At 34.3% G+C, this 18,223-nt stretch overlaps 1 protein-coding gene across 2 annotated transcripts; it reads left to right on the top strand.

The window, feature by feature from the left end:
* Positions 1-9,898: 9,898 nt before the first annotated feature.
* On the top strand, positions 9,899-17,856 carry LOC147383351 (catalytics). Of its 2 annotated transcripts, XM_086427825.1 has the most exons (15): positions 9,899-10,306; positions 10,414-10,486; positions 10,727-10,748; positions 10,855-10,933; positions 11,065-11,097; positions 11,592-11,740; positions 11,926-12,082; positions 12,849-13,089; positions 13,364-13,605; positions 14,054-14,317; positions 14,443-14,553; positions 15,341-15,565; positions 16,094-16,297; positions 16,405-16,581; positions 17,396-17,856. In XM_086427825.1, exons 1-15 carry the CDS (start codon positions 9,965-9,967, stop codon positions 17,597-17,599), a joined length of 2,523 nt encoding a protein of 840 aa, XP_086283951.1. In that variant the 5' UTR covers positions 9,899-9,964; the 3' UTR covers positions 17,600-17,856. The 2 variants fall into 2 exon arrangements, with proteins under 2 accessions (XP_086283951.1, XP_086283952.1); XM_086427826.1 differs by lacking the exons at positions 9,899-10,306; positions 10,414-10,486 and having other exon boundaries at positions 10,732-10,748; positions 11,052-11,097.
* The last annotated feature ends 367 nt before the right edge of the window (positions 17,857-18,223 follow it).

The following is an 18,223-nucleotide window of genomic DNA, read 5'->3' as shown; positions in this document are numbered from 1 at the left end:
CGTCATTAAAATATTATTTACTTTTAAAGTGACAAAAACATCTCTATATTGTCCCATAATATTGGACAACAAATCTAAAGAGATATCCCAAAATTTATTGATTCTGGTCTAGAGGGTCGTTGTTGTGATTGGTGTTTTTAGACTTCTAGAAGTTAAAAAAGGTGAATAATGCTATGGTGACCTCAAGATTGGATCTCACATTGGACATCCTAACATGAAAGTGTATGGGAACCATAAATATTTCACCGAGATACGAGTGAAAAGCATCTATGCTCCTATCCACTTACACGTTGAGATATACGATATATGGTCCAAGCTTGAGATCACTCCAGCACGACTCTAAAAATATATGAGCTTTTTTTGTTGAATAATGTTGAAGTGACCTCAAGTTGGACCCTCATATCACACATCTTGACATGAAAGTGTATGGGAACCATAGATATTTTAATCGGGATACGTGTGAAAAAGCATCTATGGTTCATATCCACTTTCACGTCAAGAAGTGTGATATGAGGTTCCAGCTTGGGGTCACTCGAGCCCGACTCTTTTTTGTTTAGAGTGTTGTACGGTAATAATATATTGGAGTGGTAATACAACATCTATGATTTATAAATAATAATAAAAAAGTTTTAATTACTAATCTGCATGTTTTAGCTTTTTATCATGACCCAATGTCATCATATTGGAATGAAGAGTCCACTTCCATAAACTTGTCATATCAAACACTAAGAAAACCCACTAACCCATGAATTTTTACCAGCCTTAGGGTGGGCCCATAAACTATTGAAAATGATGGTTTTTGTCTCGTGAAAGTTATTATGAGATACCAAAGACCCTAATATATATACCAACGACGTTGATGGGTAATCTGTTTACCCGAATACTTGATGTATTCGAACCCAATTAATCGATTTTGGATCCACCAGGAATACAAATATTTTTTGATTCAATTATGAGTAATCATCTTTGGGTTCCGCTGATAATTGGATCTATTTCAAGCATCCAACAAGTATCAAAGGAGCATCGATAGTGACTTTGTTTTGCTTATAACTTGTTTATAAGGAGAGTAGTCTAATTAAACATTAATGTGTTTAGCTAAAAGTATAGTGTAAAGAGAACGTGAAGTAATTGTTTTTTTTTTTTTTTTTTATATATTTTTCATGATGAAGGTGTCAGAACTTATGTCCCACTAGAGGGATCAGAATAGTCAGGGCCATAGCCAAGACATATGAGTCCCTCCCCCAAGCACGTGCAACACTTGCACATCACACACACACACACACACACACTTAAGTGAGGGTGCTCCTCGCAATTGGCCTAAGGACACCTACCGACTCCCACTGCTTACTGGATCTGAAATTGTTATGAAGCCACTCCCTCGGATTGAAGTAATTGTTTTTTACTTAACTACCAACAAAGAATCAATATCCTTATTGTTTATGATTTTCTTTTCAAATTATTAATTTATTTGGAGAATTCGTTGTCGATACCAACTACCACAATTGCATGGAAGGGTTTTTTTTTTTTTTTTCCTAAAGTAATCGTTCACATTAGTCGTTGATAGAAGATCGAAGTCAAGGGGTGTGTCATCAACTAAAACATGAAAGGATATCCTTAATTTTCACCAAAAACTATAGGAGATTTTTCAAAATTACTTAACTTTAAATAAATGGTATAGTTACATAATCTTTCTAATAGTATTGTGACATGTTAGTAATATATCACAGTCTATAACTAATATGTTATCAAGTGGGGTATTTATGTAATTTAATACGAGGATTTATCTGTCATTAAGTGTAATATCGAGGGTTACTTTAGTAATTTTGACTACATAATAAATAAACATAAAACCTCCATAAGTAGCCGCAAGTGAAACATACCCCACCAATCAAAAGGCCAGACGTGGACATCTAAACCTTCAATAGCCGCCAGGACATCATTGGAATTTAGTGAAATCAAGGGGCCAATGAACGGTACAGATCTTATTCCCGAAATAAAGGATGAAGATCTCATGCGTGTCAGCATAGCGTATAGTTGGTAAGAAACCAATAACTTACGACAACCGGCAATAGTAAGTCAACGCGTTGTGCCTGATTGGATTTGTTACTGTTAATAGCCAGTGAACAAGTCGAAAGTTGTTTAAATATGGACAAACCTGGCCACGATGGCGCTTTTTAAGATTTTTTTTTTTTTGGTTTGTAGTGTAATAACGTGGAAAATATCTTATCAACATTTACCAAGAAAATATCTTGCCGTGAGAAGTAAATTTCCTATTTGTACCAAAAGTATGAATCGTACATCTCAGGCCCTCGGATATTTTTAAAATTACAAAAACACCCTTAAAAAAATCCATCCTTCAATATAGTATAAATAAAATAATATTTGAAAATATTAAAAGTTTATTCATAAATAAAGAAATGTGCATTATTAAGACGATTTTGAAAAGTCTTCACCCTACTTCCTCTCATAAATTGTCTATTTATTTTTTCATCCAATCATGCCGACACTATATTTTTTTTTATAGAGTTACTATTGCCATACCAACTTCTACTAATGCCACACAAATTGTGTGCACTTCTTTAATGATTTACATTTAAAATGGTGTGGTATTAATAAAAGTTGGTGTGTTAACTAAATATCTTAGCAATCATATTTTGATTTTTTTTTTTGTTGGGCAAGTAAGATGGTTAGAAAACAATGCGAAAGTAGGCTCAATGATTTGAACCTAAGTCACGAGATCAACACTTTGAATACCTATTATCAACTTAGCTAAGTTGGCACCTTCAACCATGGAAGGGGTGCAACATGAGGATTTCCAAGAAATCACCCGTTATAGTACTATAAAGGCCCAAGCACACTTAACTGCAGAGTTTTGATTAGGTTTGAATATTGGAGACATTAATGCTGATTACATATTATATTATAGTACGTTACAATATTATTTAGGGTGATTTAGACATGCCCATTATGTTTGGTGAAAGTTGAAACTGATGACATGCCTCCCTTGACCACTCGAATCTTCTAAATAAACTAATGAGAAAAGACTCAAATGCCCTCATCTTTAACTTCTAGTCAAAAATTCAAATTTTCCTTCTCAAAACCATTCGTTTCCAAGTTCTTTAACATCTATGGTAACTTCAATATATTCAACGTAGAGGTCACTTCAATCTATTCAATCTTATCTTCAACTATTGCTTCTAACCTTGCATCTTTTGTATAAAATTTTAGATACTTTTATCCAAAATTCCATTATTTTATGCTTACTTCATATTGTACCTTGAGATTTGTAAGTTGAACACTTGAAATAAATATAATCTTATAATTGATGAAGAGGGTTAATTTTTTTAGGAAAATTACTTAAAGGACCATGATGGAAGAATTTCTTTTTAAGTAGTCCCTAACTTTTGGGAAATAACTTTATAGTTCATTAGGTAAATATTTTATTTTGGGAAATAACTTTATAGCTCATTTTTTATCATATTCTTCGCACACTTAGCTTTACCAACAAAGATTGCAATTATTTCCAACAATTTTTTTATCGTGAGTGACGAATGAAAATGATACACTTACAATTTTGGAAATTTAAATGTATTCCTTGATTTATTTTGATGACTTGTAACAAAAATGAAGAACTAAGTTGAGATTTCAAAAAATTTATATAGCGTCGAGCTCGCATTTTTTTAACTTTTGTTAAGTTCAACATTTTTCTTGTTGAATTCAATAATGTCGATCTTTGATAGTAAAAAATGGTGAACTTGATAACAAAAAAGAGTGAGCTCAACGCTGCTAAAACCCACCTATTCTCATTTTTCTGACTAAAATACATGGAAAGATTGACATCTCTCAGTATTATGCTAGATAAATTTGAAAAGAGTTGTGTTACACTGGTTTCGTTCGACACTACGGTGACATGGTAATGCACATAGAACTAGGGGTGCACATTGGATCGGTTCAACTGAATCGAACAAAGCATTTTGGGTTGATTCAGTTTTGAAATGCTTTGGTTCGGTTATGGGTTGTAAAAAAAACTGATTGCTTTGGTTCGATTCTCGGTTCAGGGGTATGATAGAACCAAACCAAATCGAGAATCGAAACTATATATAATATAATTATATTATATCTAATTTTTACTATAATTATATTGTAAATGTTGATAACAATTTCAATGTTCTCCCGTACTCTCTATTTTATTATATTTAACAAGCAATTGACCTTACATAATCTTATTTAAGTAGTTCCTCACACACTCGTTCTTTATCTTATTTTATTAATGTAGACACGTGATTTCGTCATTACGATGACCACATCTACAATGGTTTGGAGTCGCCACCATTCATTTTTGTAAGTGGGTGTGAATGGTCACCCGATGTGCATTTTTTTTAGAAAATGTGACATTTTTTGTATTTGGTGACTCTCGATGAATAGGAACTAATCGAGCCTTGAGATTCGGGGTAAACGTCTCAGTTGGTGTTAGGCACCCTTTTCTCCCCACTAAATAGTGGTAACCTCAACTCAACTCGGTCATTTTTTATTTAAAAAATACGAAAAATAAAGTGCCACATGTTGTGCATTTGTACCCTAAATAGGGATTCACTTTTGGCTTGATTATAGGATCATCCCATTAAAGGGGATGATCCTTATAAACATTTGCCTTGAGAAGAGAGGAGGGGATAATAGAAGAGGGAGGAGGAGAGGGTAGAGAGAGAGAGGGGGGGATTGCTTTGAACCCACCTTGAAACTTATTTCTTCTTCTTCTTTGATGTCTTCTAAGGTCCTTAATAGTTTAGGAAAATGTTTTTTTTTTTTTTTTGTAATTGAAGGAGTAAGGAAGAGATGAGAGAGGTGAATGAAGTATATAGTAATTTTTTTGTGAAACTTGGGGGAGAGAATTGAGAGTATTTTTGTGGTGAGAATTGAGAATAATGGTTGGTAGTAGGAGTTGGGGGGAGAATATTTATAGTGAAAAGTTTGGGGTCATTTTTGGGAAGAGAATGAGGGTATTTATAGATGTTGATGAGTTATTTTAGGGATATAATGGGGTGAAGTAAAGAAAAATGATAGAATGATTATGAGTTTGAGAGAGAAGTCGGTGTAATTTAGAGGAGATTGGAGGGTATTCAGGGAAGGGAGGTTAAATGGGTGAGTTTTGACCCAAATGGTCTGGATCCATTCTCTTAAATCAAATACCATTTAATCACAACCACCATCTTAAACTCACCTCACCAAATACTCCACCCAAATGGTTTGGATCCTACCCAATCCATTTTGGTGGAGTGTTTGGTGAGGTGAGTTTAAGATGGTGGTTGTGATTAAATGGTATTTGATTTAAGAGAATGGAGGATTTAAAGAGGTGGTTGATGATATTTTTGGATGGTGAGAGAGATGATGCCATGTGTCAAAATGGGTGAAAATGAAGGGTTGGGATAGGTTGATGGGAAAGGTTGAGTGTTTGACTTGAGAGGATGGTGTACGTTTAGGTTGTAGATGTGGGTTTTGTGGGGAATGATGATGGTAGATTAGGGGAGGTATAGGTTAGGGGTGTGGGTAGATGTGTTTGATTTGAGAGAAAAGGTGATGGGTTGATATGTGGGTAGATGGGATTTAAAGCAAATTAATGGGGTAGGTAGTTGGGTGAGGGAGGTGAGATGGGGTGATGACATGTGTCATCTTTGATTATCAAGATGGTGATTGGTTGATGTGGGTAGTGGTTGATGGGTTAGGGTTGTGGGTTGAATATGACTTTGATATGGATTTGGGCTTAGGGGCTTTTGGAGTGTTTTGGGCTTGGGTTATGAAATGATTTTGGATTTTAGGAATTGGTTGGGGGTTATTTTGGAATGGATTTTGAGGGTGTAGGTTGGTATTAGATTTTTAGGTGATGTGAGATTGAGTTTATGTTAGGGGGGAGGTGAGAAAAGTGGATTTTAGAGAATTGAGGGTTTATGAGCTTTAGGTGAGTTTAGATTTTTTTGAATTCGGAGATGGAGCGGTGGAAGGTATAAGAGGTGGTAGGCATCCCAAGTCTCATTTTTTTTAATTTTATTTATTTTTTTGAGATTTTTGAAATCATTGGTTTGATTGAGATGCCACGTGTTGGCAAATCGGACTTTTTAGGCCCGTTGGTGAACTTTATCGAAAATTTGACATTTTTTATTTTGAAAGCAGAGCGGTGAATATTGGGAAAGCGTAAGGTAGGCCGAGTCCTTTTGGTGGCCTTCTAAACCATTGAGAGGTCTTAGGGGCCTCGATTTGGTCAAAATGTCACTTTTCAATGACTTAGGCCCTTAAGGCCCGTTGGCCCATTTATTTGGAAAATCTGTATTTTTGGGCCTTTTCGAGTAGTGGCCTGTTCAGGGTGTCTACAATTAATAACAAACAATCTTATTTGAGTGAAACCCCCCCTACACATACAAACCCACCATAGATTCATACTCCATCAATCAATGAATAAAATGATTCGCATTGTACATTGATTTAGAGGATTTGGGGGTGAAGATCAAAGTCCCAATGCAAATAAGAAAAATCGAGAACTGAACCAAACCAAGATTGATTTGGATTGGTTCAGTTCTATGGTGTGATTGGTTTGATTCCGATTCCAAATTTGTAGAATTGATCATGTTTGATTCGATTCTGATTTTTTCCCCAAATCGAACCATGTGCACCCCTACATAGAACCATCAATTTCTTTCTTTTCTTTCTTCAAGATATAACGAAATAAATCTATGGTTGTTTACAAGCACACCAATTAGACATAAAGAGAATAAGTAGAAGTTGGAGTGCCAATAAGAGTTTTTGTCTCTTTTTTTTTTCTTATAGATTTCTATTTTTTGGTTTTAAGGTTTTATACGAGCTTAATCATAATTGTATGACTTAGTATTATAACATTGGGTTTAAGATTTTATACTAGTCTAATCACATTTGTAAACAATTACTTATACTCGGTATTATAATATTTTGTAATGTTGAGATAATAATTTGACCCAAAACATTCTTTGTAATGTTTCAATGGTATGTCTTAATTATTGATTGGAATATGATAAGTAACTCCATATATACAGGCGTAATAAGTAAAATTTGAGGTGTGAATATTAGCTCTTATAATAAATATATATATAATAAAACACAACTGAGTTTGAACTGTTATGTGCAACACAAATGTTCAATCAACTACAGTGTTCAACTAGGACATTATCTACAGTTTTGTGGGTTAAACCTCTCATCAACCTACAGTGTCATGGGTCCACTTTATTATTTTTAGTCTTTAACTCCTCTAATGTTACTATATTTTATCTTCTACGCATTTAATCTCAATTATTTTTTAATGTTACCCTTCCAACTCTATCATTTTTTTTACCCCTTAACTTAAAAGATGATGCACTTCTAACTTTACTATATTATCTCTTTTACCCGTTTAATCCACTATATTGTTTATCCTTTCTTACCTATTTAATCTCAATTTTTGTTTAATAATATTTTTTCCATCAAGCTATGATTTTTTGGGATCTACTTTATTTCATTTATTCATCACCTCCTCTAACTTTATTATATTTCTTATTTTACTTTATTTTTTATATTTTACCTTTTTAATCTCCTTTTTTTTTAATAATACTCTTCTAACTATTTATTTTTTCCACTTTTACCTTCTTAATACAAAAAATGATGCCCCCTTCTATAACTTACTACATTATTTCTTTTACCCCTTTAATCTACTTTATTATTTTTCTTATTTTATTATTTTAATTATTTATTTATTATAATAATAATCTTTCAATTTTATTTTTTACATTTTTACCCTCTAACTTGGGAGATGATGTCCATGCTGTAAACACATGTGAACTTTAATTAACATAATAAAACACAATTATAGGGCCACAAATCTCAACCTATTAGGATAACCATCTCATTCAACTACATTTTTGTGGGGGTCATTTTATTGTTTTCTTCTTCACCCCTCTAATTTGATTATATTTTATATTTTACTCACTTAACCCATTTTATTATTTTTTATCTTTTACTTATTTACCTCATTTTTTTTTTAACATTACCCCTAAATTTATTTTTTCCCCGTTTTTAATTATTTAACCCCAAAGAAGAGGCCTAGTAAACCAGTAAAAAACAAGGGGCTGACTAGTTGCACACCACTTGTTACCAATTGCACTTCATCACTTAAAAATTCATCTTTGCACTCCATCTGGATGATTACACTAAAAATATAATAGAAAAATATTGCACTCCTTTTTCTTTTTCTTCCCCAACCATATTCACATCAATTATTTTTGGTTCTATCATTTTTGCATGTGTAATGATTTTTTAACACCCCTATCTAACATACGCCCTCATCACATAACCATAAATCATTTACCCCTGGGATATACAGAATCATAAAATCTCTTGTTGCATATCCCGATGCAAATGATCTATGATTCTGTTATGGGGGCGTAGGAGGGCGTGTGTCAAAGGGGGACGTCATATTATCACAACTCTTTTTGTATAATCTAATATATTTGCAAACATCACAAATCCTTTGTAATCACCAGGTATCTTCAGCGAAGGACTAGTTTTGATGATTTTAAAGCCATTGTAAGGCTTAAGAAACTTGTTGGAATTCATGTTGACGCTTCGGGGTGATCACTGATTATAGAATTTCAAGAGATAAGATTCAAGCATAGGCTTTTATCAATATCTAAACAAAACCTAAATAGAGATTAGTATCAAAGAATAAGAGCAAAATTAGTCTCAAGTAAAATAAAGCACCAACATAAAAAAAGTCGTGGGATGATGAATAAGCCCCTAAATCATAAGATTACCATAATAAAGTGCAATTAATAGGTTAAAATTGAGGTAAAATTTTTATTTATTTTTAATGATATAATGCAACCAGCAGCTAGTCGGTCCCAAGTAATAATTATTAAACCGAGTTCCCACATTTTACTCAGTGCACGTTAGTCACCATAAAGACAAGGGTGTGTTTATTTGCACACACTGAAATGGCTCAATGCACCCACTTAAGTGACCTTTGTGAAATAAAAAGTAAATTATCATTTCACCATTTTGTTTTGGCATATTGCACACACCATCACCTATAACAAAAAAAAAAAAAAATCCAAAATCAACTTTCTTCTTCTTCTTCATTCACTCCTTCCTTTTCATTCTTCTTATTTTCTTCCTCCTCGTACTCCTTTTTTTTTTTTTTTTCTTTATATTCATTTGCTTTCGGGTTTTGCAAGAGGTTGAATCAATGGAGATTAATGGTTTTAATTTTTTTTTCTAGTTATCTTATTTCTCTAATTTTTGTTTTTAATTTACTTATTTGCATTTAATGACCAAAGAAAATAGTAAAACCATTATTAAAACCTTAAAATGACGATTTCGAATCGAAGAACTAGAGATTTTTGACAATTTTATTCGATAGGTTCAAACCCAACTTGTTTTAGCAAATTTGGTACGTACCTACTGAATATTATTAAATAGATACGATGGATACCTATTGAACAAAAATTTATATCGAACATTATAAAATCGATTCAGCATGTACTAACCGAATAAAATTTTCTCATGTAAACGATTTTGAATCGTTTGGAAGCGTTAGGGTAAGAAAAATAAATAAGATCAAAGCTTAACTAACACCTTCACCGAAGTCTTTCTATATGCAAAGATGAAGAAGAAGAAGAAAAAGAAATGCTTTGATACCTTTAGGTGTGCGCAATAAGTAATGGAGGCTAAAATAGATTATTAGGTGTGTTTATAGAGATCTTTTGAAGTTGGGGTGGGTATAACAGGCAAGTGGATGAAACGAGCCATTTCGGTGTGTGCAGACACGCACACCAAAGACAAATATTGGTGATTATCCTTCTCACACGTGCGCGTACAAATCTCACCCGACCGTCTCCACACACACACACACACACGAACGGTCAACCATGCGAGATGACTCATCTTCAAACTCGCTCTCTTCTTCTCCCAAATGGCATTTTTTCGCAAACCTTCTCGTTCTCTCTCACCTCAATTTCCATTCTCTCTCAATAAACCCTCGTTTTCTATCCATTTTACAAAAACAATAATTATTCTCTCTCCCTCTTTCATGCTTAAGAGACTCATCTCTACTTCTCTCCACACAGTAAGAAACAACCCATTAATACCCAACTCACTTCCTTCACTCCTCTCTCTCACATCTCATCGACCCATTCACTCTCTCAAGGTTTTATCAATGGCGGACGAAACCCTAACCCAAACTCAAGCTCACAAACACACTAATCGTCTTGCTATGGAGCATAGTCCGTACCTCCTTCAACATGCTCATAACCCAGTGAGTTAATCTTTTTAAATTTTGTATCTGTCTTGGGATTTTAATCTTTTTTTTATATTTCATGTTTGTTAATCAATTTGATGTTCTCCAATAATTCTGATTTCAAGGTTGATTGGTATCCGTGGGGGGAGGAAGCGTTCGAAGAAGCTAAGAAGAGAGATGTCCCAATCTTCTTATCAAGTAATTTATTTATTTATTTATTTATGTGTTTCTAGGTTTAATTTTTGGAATTAATGTTTAAAGGGTTTCAACTAATTACATGTTTTTCGTTTATAGATTGAATTTTGCGAATTAATGTTTGATGGGTTTCAAGTAATTATATGTTTTTTGGGTTTCTAGATTGAATTTTGCGAACTAATGTTTGATGGATTTCAACTAATTACATGTTTTTTGGATTTGTTCATGGATTCTTGTGAGAAGTTGGGTACAGCACCTGCCATTGGTAAGTGATTCTCCAAGCTAACTTTATTTCTTTGAGAAACTAGATTTTATTTGTTCCAAAGAAAAAAAAATTGGGTTTGAAATTGGGAATTGGAAATTGTTTATAGGTGTCATGTAATGGAGGTGGAATCGTTTGAAAATGAAGAAATAGCAAAACTGCTAAACAAATGGTTTGTTAGTATCAAGGTGGGTTTGATTTTAGTAAATAAAGCTCGTTTTTTGGTTATTATTATTATTATTATTTTTTTCTGTTGCAATCCATATATGCAATTGAATTACCGTATTATCTTGTTGTTTCTCATAGTTGCTTGTGATAGGTGGATCGCGAGGAACGGCCTGATGTCGATAAGGTAAAAGACTAATGATATCGAAATATTCCGATTTATATATCTAAGAATTCCTTGTGTGGTTAATTAGTTAAGAGGAGGGTCCGTGTTTACTTATTATCTTTTAGTTTATCTGATAAAATCTGATTCATGTTAGACATGTATGTGAAATGTTACATGTTAACAATTTTTTCGGGTGAGGCCCCTTGCTATGAAGCTGAAATAGGCAACTTTTCTTTTTAAAAAATAGGATAGGTTATTATGTGGGTAATTTCTTATTGAGTCGTGATCCAGAGTGGTGTCCCATTCCTATAACAACATACGGTGTCTATGTGGTGCATTTTGGTTGGAGATTAAATGCATCGGGCTGTGTGCCTGGTAGAAAACGATTAGGTTAGGAGCCCCATGTGTTTTAAACTCCTATCAAAGTGTGGTATGTAGACATCGTTCCTATTTTATAGGATCAAGGCACCTTAATTGATCTTGATTCTTTCTTATCTCCCTCCTACCCTCTCCAGGTATATATGACATTTGTGCAAGCTCTGTATGGAGGTGGTGGTTGGCCACTCAGTGCCTTCCTCTCACCTGATCTGAAACCTTTAATGGGTGGAACATACTTCCCTCCAGATGACAAATATGGACGGCCGGGTTTCAAAACTATACTGAGGTGAAGTTATACTATTTTTTAACTTCAGGTGTCATTTCTGTATGTTGTGGTGGATAAAGGGTGCCACATAGAACTCCATATAGTCGAGGGACTCACTCTCTGATTTTAGTCAAAGTTGTAATTATACGGACTTTAGTGCTACATTGTGCTCCTTTAGACAATTTAATACTTCCGACATGGTTCAGGAAAGTGAAGGATGCTTGGGAAACTAAGAAGGAGATGCTTGTTCAGAGTGGGTCCTTTGCTATAAAAGAACTGTTGGAAGCATTATCTGCACGTGCCAGCTCCAATAAGTTACCTGATGGTGTCCCCCAAAAGGCATTGAGTCTATGTGCCGAACAGGTGAGATTTGTTACTTTGAATTCCTACTATCCCGTGTACCTTTTGTGTCATTGTTGATATACATATGAATTGCAACTCGTTCATATTTGATTGTTATGGTTAGGGCTAGAGTTGGGTTTTTTCTTGCAATTAGATCGTTGATTAACTTAAATAGTAACTTGGCCAGATCTTGAAGATGTGAAAAAGCTTTTTCAGGGCTGAAAAGGCTTGTGAAATATTCCATGAAGGCATTCTTTTGTGATTTGGATCATTACTTGTCGACTCGCTGTTCTGTTTAATCTTTTTGTTTTCTCAATGGAATTTCAGATTTTTTGTAACACAGTTTATAATAGAATTTTTTAATGGGAAAGTCAGTCTGACCTTTGCTATTTTCGAGGATTTGACATGGTTCACTCTCTTCTTGACTCTTTTGAGAGTTAAGCTTGGAGTCTATATGCTTGGATGCGGTCTTCTAAGTGCACACTTGGTCTTCTTGATGTGCGAATTGCTAGATTGCTCTTTGAGTTCAGTTGAATCTATAACAGCATCCCCTATACTCTCTCTCTCTACCATCTCATCTTTACTATTATAATGAGAGAAGGTGGAGTAGAAGTGGTTTTGACACCCTTTACATTGAAATTTAATATAATTAGGGTCATTTTGGTCAAAAACCAAGAAAATGGCCACCCACATGACCTTATAATTGCGGTGCTTAGTTTTCAAAATTGCAAACTATTTCTCGAGGTTTATACTCTTCTAAATTATACGTCTTTATTATTCTCTTTAGTTAGCAGGGAACTATGATCCAGAGCATGGTGGATTTGGTTCTGCCCCAAAGTTTCCTAGGCCTGTCGAAATTCAGCTAATGCTTTATCATTCAAAGAAGCTGGAGGAAGGAGGAAAGTCAAACGAAGCAAAGAAAATTTTGGGAATGGTGTTTTTTACCTTGCAATGTATGGCAAGAGGGGGCATTCATGATCACATTGGAGGTGGTTTTCATAGATATAGTGTGGACGAGTATTGGCATGGTGAGTTTTATATGAGTGGTCATTATCATTTTTCTTGCACACACATTTTTTTTTCTCTGTGTTGAAGGATGTGATTCTTATTTGTGTGTGGGTTTCATTTAATTTTAAAATTTTAGTGTTAAATGGTTAAAAGTTAAATTTTAATGTCATCTGTGTTGATTTTCTAAATTTTAATTTTAATCTTTTTTATTTTGGTATTGCCCTTGGCATATATGTTCTTAGCCTGTTAATCATATTCCTATTATGGTAATGAAGTGGTTATGCTGTATTGCAGTTCCACATTTCGAAAAGATGTTGTATGATCAGGGACAGCTTGCTAATGTTTTTTTGGATGCTTTTTCTATCACGAAGGATGCCTTCTATTCAAATGTGGCTCGGGATATTCTTGATTATTTGAGGAGAGATATGATTGGTAAAGAAGGTGAGATTTATTCAGCCGAAGATGCAGATAGTGCTGAATTTGAGGGTGCTACGATAAAAAAAGAGGGCGAGTTCTACGTCTGGACAAGTAGAGAGGTTTCTTTGTTAAAATTTCCTAATCTTTTTATTATTATTTATTTATTTTTATTTTTTTGACTCCTAATTCTTGGTGTTTGTTTACAATCTTGATTAATTCCTTGTCACTACAATTTTTAGCGACCATTTATATGTAACAATACAAAGTTGATCAAACCTCTGTATAAAAGAGCACGATGAAGAAGATTGTGAGGAAGCCCCTCATTAAAAATGAAAAAACAAAAAAAAAAGTTGCAGATTCTGAAGTGCTAAGATGACCCATAAATTATTTTGTCCCATTTAGTCTTCAGGCCCTAAAGTTAATTGTAATAGAAAGTTTATTATTCTGATTAATGGTATTTAGTTTATGATTTATTACACTACAGAGATGATATGAGTCATCACTAAAAGTTGTTGTTGCAACTGTTCTAATATCTGCCGTTGATTTCTTGGTTTGCTTCTTTCAAAGGTCAAAGATATTCTTGGAGAATATGCAGATCTTTTCAAGGATCATTATTATATAAAACCCTCGGGGAACTGTGACCTTTCTAGAATGAGTGATCCTCACAATGAATTTAAGGGTAAAAATGTGCTAATAGATAGAGATGATGCTTCTACAAACGCATCAAAACTTGGCATGCCCAAGGATGACTATTCTGATATCTTAGGGACATGCCGACATAAGCTTTTTGATGTGAGATCAAAGCGCCCTCGGCCACATTTGGATGATAAGGTATCCATTTTTCTCCAATACTTCTACTCGTAATTGCAAGAATAAATTATTTTCCAAAAGAACGTGTCTAAAATAGGTGATCTTTTCTTATTGTGGACTTTTTAACAGTTCAGTTGCTTTCTTAGGTAATTGTTTCATGGAATGGACTTGCAATTTCGGCTTTTGCAAGAGCTTCTAAAATTCTCAAAGGAGAACCTGAGGATATCATCTTCAATTTTCCTGTTGTTGGATGCAATGTAAGTTCCATCACCTATTTCTTACATGTAGGGCTGGCAATGATCTGAAATACACCCGATGTCCGAACTGAAAAACATGAAAAATCGAATTTTTGGATCGGATTGAAATCTGACATCCGATACAATTTCGGATCAGATTCAGATGTACCCCAATACCCTCCGAAAAAAATCTGATCCGAACATATTTTAATAATTTTTTTTTTAATTCTTAATTTCATATAAATACATATAGATAAAACGTTTGTCATTTTGGTTTCCCTCTATATTTGTAGTTAAAAAGTGATATTTTAAAATTTTTATATGATTTGAAAGTAAGGCATGTGTTTGGATCCGATCAGTTTCGGATTAAGGATGAAATGAAACGGATCATATTCGGTTCACATATTCATTAATCCAATCGGATCGGATACATGTTTAAAAAATTTCAGATCGGTATTGGAGTGGTACCGATTCGATCCGTTGCCAGTCCTACTTACATGTTTCTCTGCAGTATGAAAGTGTTACTCTTGACATATATTATTATTTATTATGGCATAATTGAGTGATTTTGTTATTATTTTTTCATGTTGGACCTTTAAGTTGGAGGAGATAAGTATGTATATTTCATTACTTTTAATTTCTAATTTTTTCCTTTTGGTATATTGAGAAGGTCCAATTACATTGTTGAAGAAAGTACCTATTAGTTCATCTGAATCAACCACTAAGTTTTCTACTCACAGATATGAGACATGCATATAATTTATTTTGTATATGGGGTGCTCGTACATAAGGGACTCACTTTTTTCAGCCGAAAGAGTATCTAGAAACTGCAGAGAAAGCAGCAACTTTTATCAGGAGCCGACTCTATGACAAGCAAACTCGAAGGCTACACCGCAGCTTCCGAAATGGTCCATCAAAAGCACCGGGATTTTTGGATGACTACGCCTTCCTTATTTCAGGCTTGCTGGATATTTACGAGTTTGGTGGTGAGACCAACTGGTTATCATGGGCAATTGAGTTGCAAGAAACTCAGGCAAGTGGTACTCACATGTTTTTCTTTTCAGTAATAAAACTATCATCAATTGTTCAACGTGGTTGCATGGTTTTAAATCTTGTCTGAGACCAAGTTGACTCGGACAACTAATCTCAGTATCATCCATGGACAAGACGAATATAAACAGCATCTCACATCTGCAGAATCTTGCGAGATAAACAAGTTGACTCAGATGTTATTTTGAAAATCTTGCCTGAGTCAGTAAAACTCTTCTGAGGCAACCCCCGATTTTCTATATTTTAATGAAGTTCTTTTTAAAGTATTTGAACCTTTATTATCTAAATGAAATATCATTTTATAATAAAACATCTTCCAATCTACCTTATTTTATTAAAAAGTTTACAATTATTTTCATTTAAATATATATGAATAAATCATTTAAAACTGAGTTAAATGGTTTATTTCATTCCAAGACAAGTTGATTTGTCCGTGGACAAGATGAGACGTTAAAACCGAGTTTTGAAACCATGCGTGGTTATGACATTTCTATTGAAATTATCTTTCCAGGATGAGTTGTTTCTCGATCGAGAGGGTGGAGGCTATTTTAACACGCCAGGTGAAGACCCTTCCGTTCTCCTTCGGGTGAAGGAAGATCATGATGGAGCAGAACCTTCCGGAAATTCAGTATCAGCCATCAATCTTGTCAGATTGGCATCTATGGTTTCCAGTAGTAGGTCTGACTATTATCGGCAGAATGCAGAGCATCTTCTGGTTTGTTCCTCCATAGCTTCAAAATATAATAATTCTCGCTCTCAAAACTTAAATAATATTAAAATTTACTTAATGGGGTCTTGGGTCACTTGGATATGATTCTACAGGCAGTTTTTGAATCGAGGTTGAAAGAAACTGCCATGGCTGTCCCATTGATGTGCTGTGCTGCCGACATGCTTTCCATTCCTTCTAGAAAGCAGGTGGTGTTGGTTGGTCCTAAACCCACCGTTGAGTTTGACGACATGATGGCTGCCGCTCATGCGTCATACTATCCGAACAAAACTGTAAGTCCGAGACATTCAAGTTTTTTGTTCTTTTTAACATTAACTTGTTACTTTTTATATAGAAAAATCTTCCAGGGTGGGACCGTCCAACTATCTCTACTCAGACTTTAATGGTAAAATAGGGTAGTTGAATTCAGGGCATGGTTTCAAATCTTGTCCGAGACAACTCGGGCAAGACTGATAGACAAGGCATCTCAACTGTGCAGAATCTCGTGAGATAAATAAGATGACTAGGCTGAGATTTTGAATATCTCGCCCGAGTCAGTAGAACTCAGCCAAGTCAACTGGCATTTGTATATTTTAATTAAATAATTCATTTTTTAAAATTAAAATACATATTATCTGAACAAAAAATGATTTCATCAACCTTATTATATAAAAACATTATAATTATTTTTATGCAAATATATATAATTCAAAACCAAGTTAAATGGTTTATCTCATCCGAGATGTCAAAGCGAGATTTAAAACCATGATGTGGGGCTATTCTTATTTTACGTAAGGGATTCAAATGAGTTCCCTCCTATTGTATTTCTTCCAAGATTGAAAGACAAAAAAATGTGCAATCTATCCCACTAAAAGAAAAATGTTAAAAGTGTGTATTTTTTCAGCAATACATATGGCTACACTGGTGGCCCTCCTTGCTTACTAGCTGGTATATGTGCCGACACAATTCGACTATTAAAACGTTTCTTGTTTTATTCTGAAAACAGTTGTGGTTGAAGATATCGCCCCATTTATCTCGCTTGTTTCTACATTGATCTAGTTATCACTTTCAATAATCCTTTTGTATAAAATGCAAATTCGTTGGCAGGTAATTCATGTCGATCCCAGCAACAAAGAAGAGATGGAATTTTGGGAAGGAAATAATGAAAACATTGCTCTCATGGTAAAGGGAAGTCCATCGGCAGAAAAAACAGTAGCTTTTGTTTGTCAAAACTTCACGTGCAGTGCTCCCGTCACTGACCCCAATCATCTCAAGGCCTTGCTCGACCAAAAATCACCACCTTTTATATAGGTAGACGTTGAGGGGGAAGTGCACATGTCGAGAGTAGTGTAAACCTTTCTTTGTTTTTTTTGTAGTTCGAGTAATATAAATTAGCCTTGCAGGGAAGGTACTTTTATAATCTTAATGCATAGAATTTACTTCATATGCTTTGTATTTCTATTCAAATAATGTTCACAGGTGCAGCTGTAATGGAGGATGTGAGATATTAAAATGCTCTAATGAAAGTTGATTAATTGTGAAGAGATCCACCAAATGGGTTTATAGGATTGGTCACTTTCATTTTCTTTTTCAATAAAATCTTTTCTTAATGCTCTCCTTACCCCTGTAAGGCAATGAACTTGAGTCTTCGTGATCGATGATAAAAATCATTGAGATCAACCATTGAAATTGTTGATCTCAATAATTTGATTTGTTGATCTTGATTATTGATGTTGAAATGTCGAGACAACGATTGCTTGGCAATGCGTCTGTGGGAAAAATCACAAAATGTGCATTCGTCACTTTTATAACCTACGAACTCGGGAGTTTATCACTTTTAATATCTACAACTCCATTAAGTAACAAATTCACTCGAAATGCATGGTTTGGGAATAAAAATGAACGATGCACCAAAATCGGAATTTGGACATAAGT

Source organism: Akebia trifoliata, chromosome 16, assembly GCF_017979445.1.
Source record: "Akebia trifoliata isolate Shusen 1 chromosome 16, ASM1797944v1, whole genome shotgun sequence".
In the NCBI taxonomy this organism is placed as follows: domain Eukaryota; kingdom Viridiplantae; phylum Streptophyta; class Magnoliopsida; order Ranunculales; family Lardizabalaceae; genus Akebia; species Akebia trifoliata.
The sequence above is the reverse complement of the archived record's forward strand: the minus strand, read 5'-3'. Positions and strand labels throughout refer to the sequence as shown.

Excerpts from the sequence above, each read along its gene's own strand:
- LOC147383351 (XM_086427825.1), top strand. The coding sequence starts at position 9,965 with ATGGCATTTTTTCGCAAACCTTCTCGTTCTCTCTCACCTCAATTTCCA. Across the intron at positions 11,098-11,591 it reads AACGGCCTGATGTCGATAAG|GTATATATGACATTTGTGCA; the intron begins GTAAAAGACTAA and ends TACCCTCTCCAG. Across the intron at positions 11,741-11,925 it reads GGTTTCAAAACTATACTGAG|GAAAGTGAAGGATGCTTGGG; the intron begins GTGAAGTTATAC and ends GACATGGTTCAG.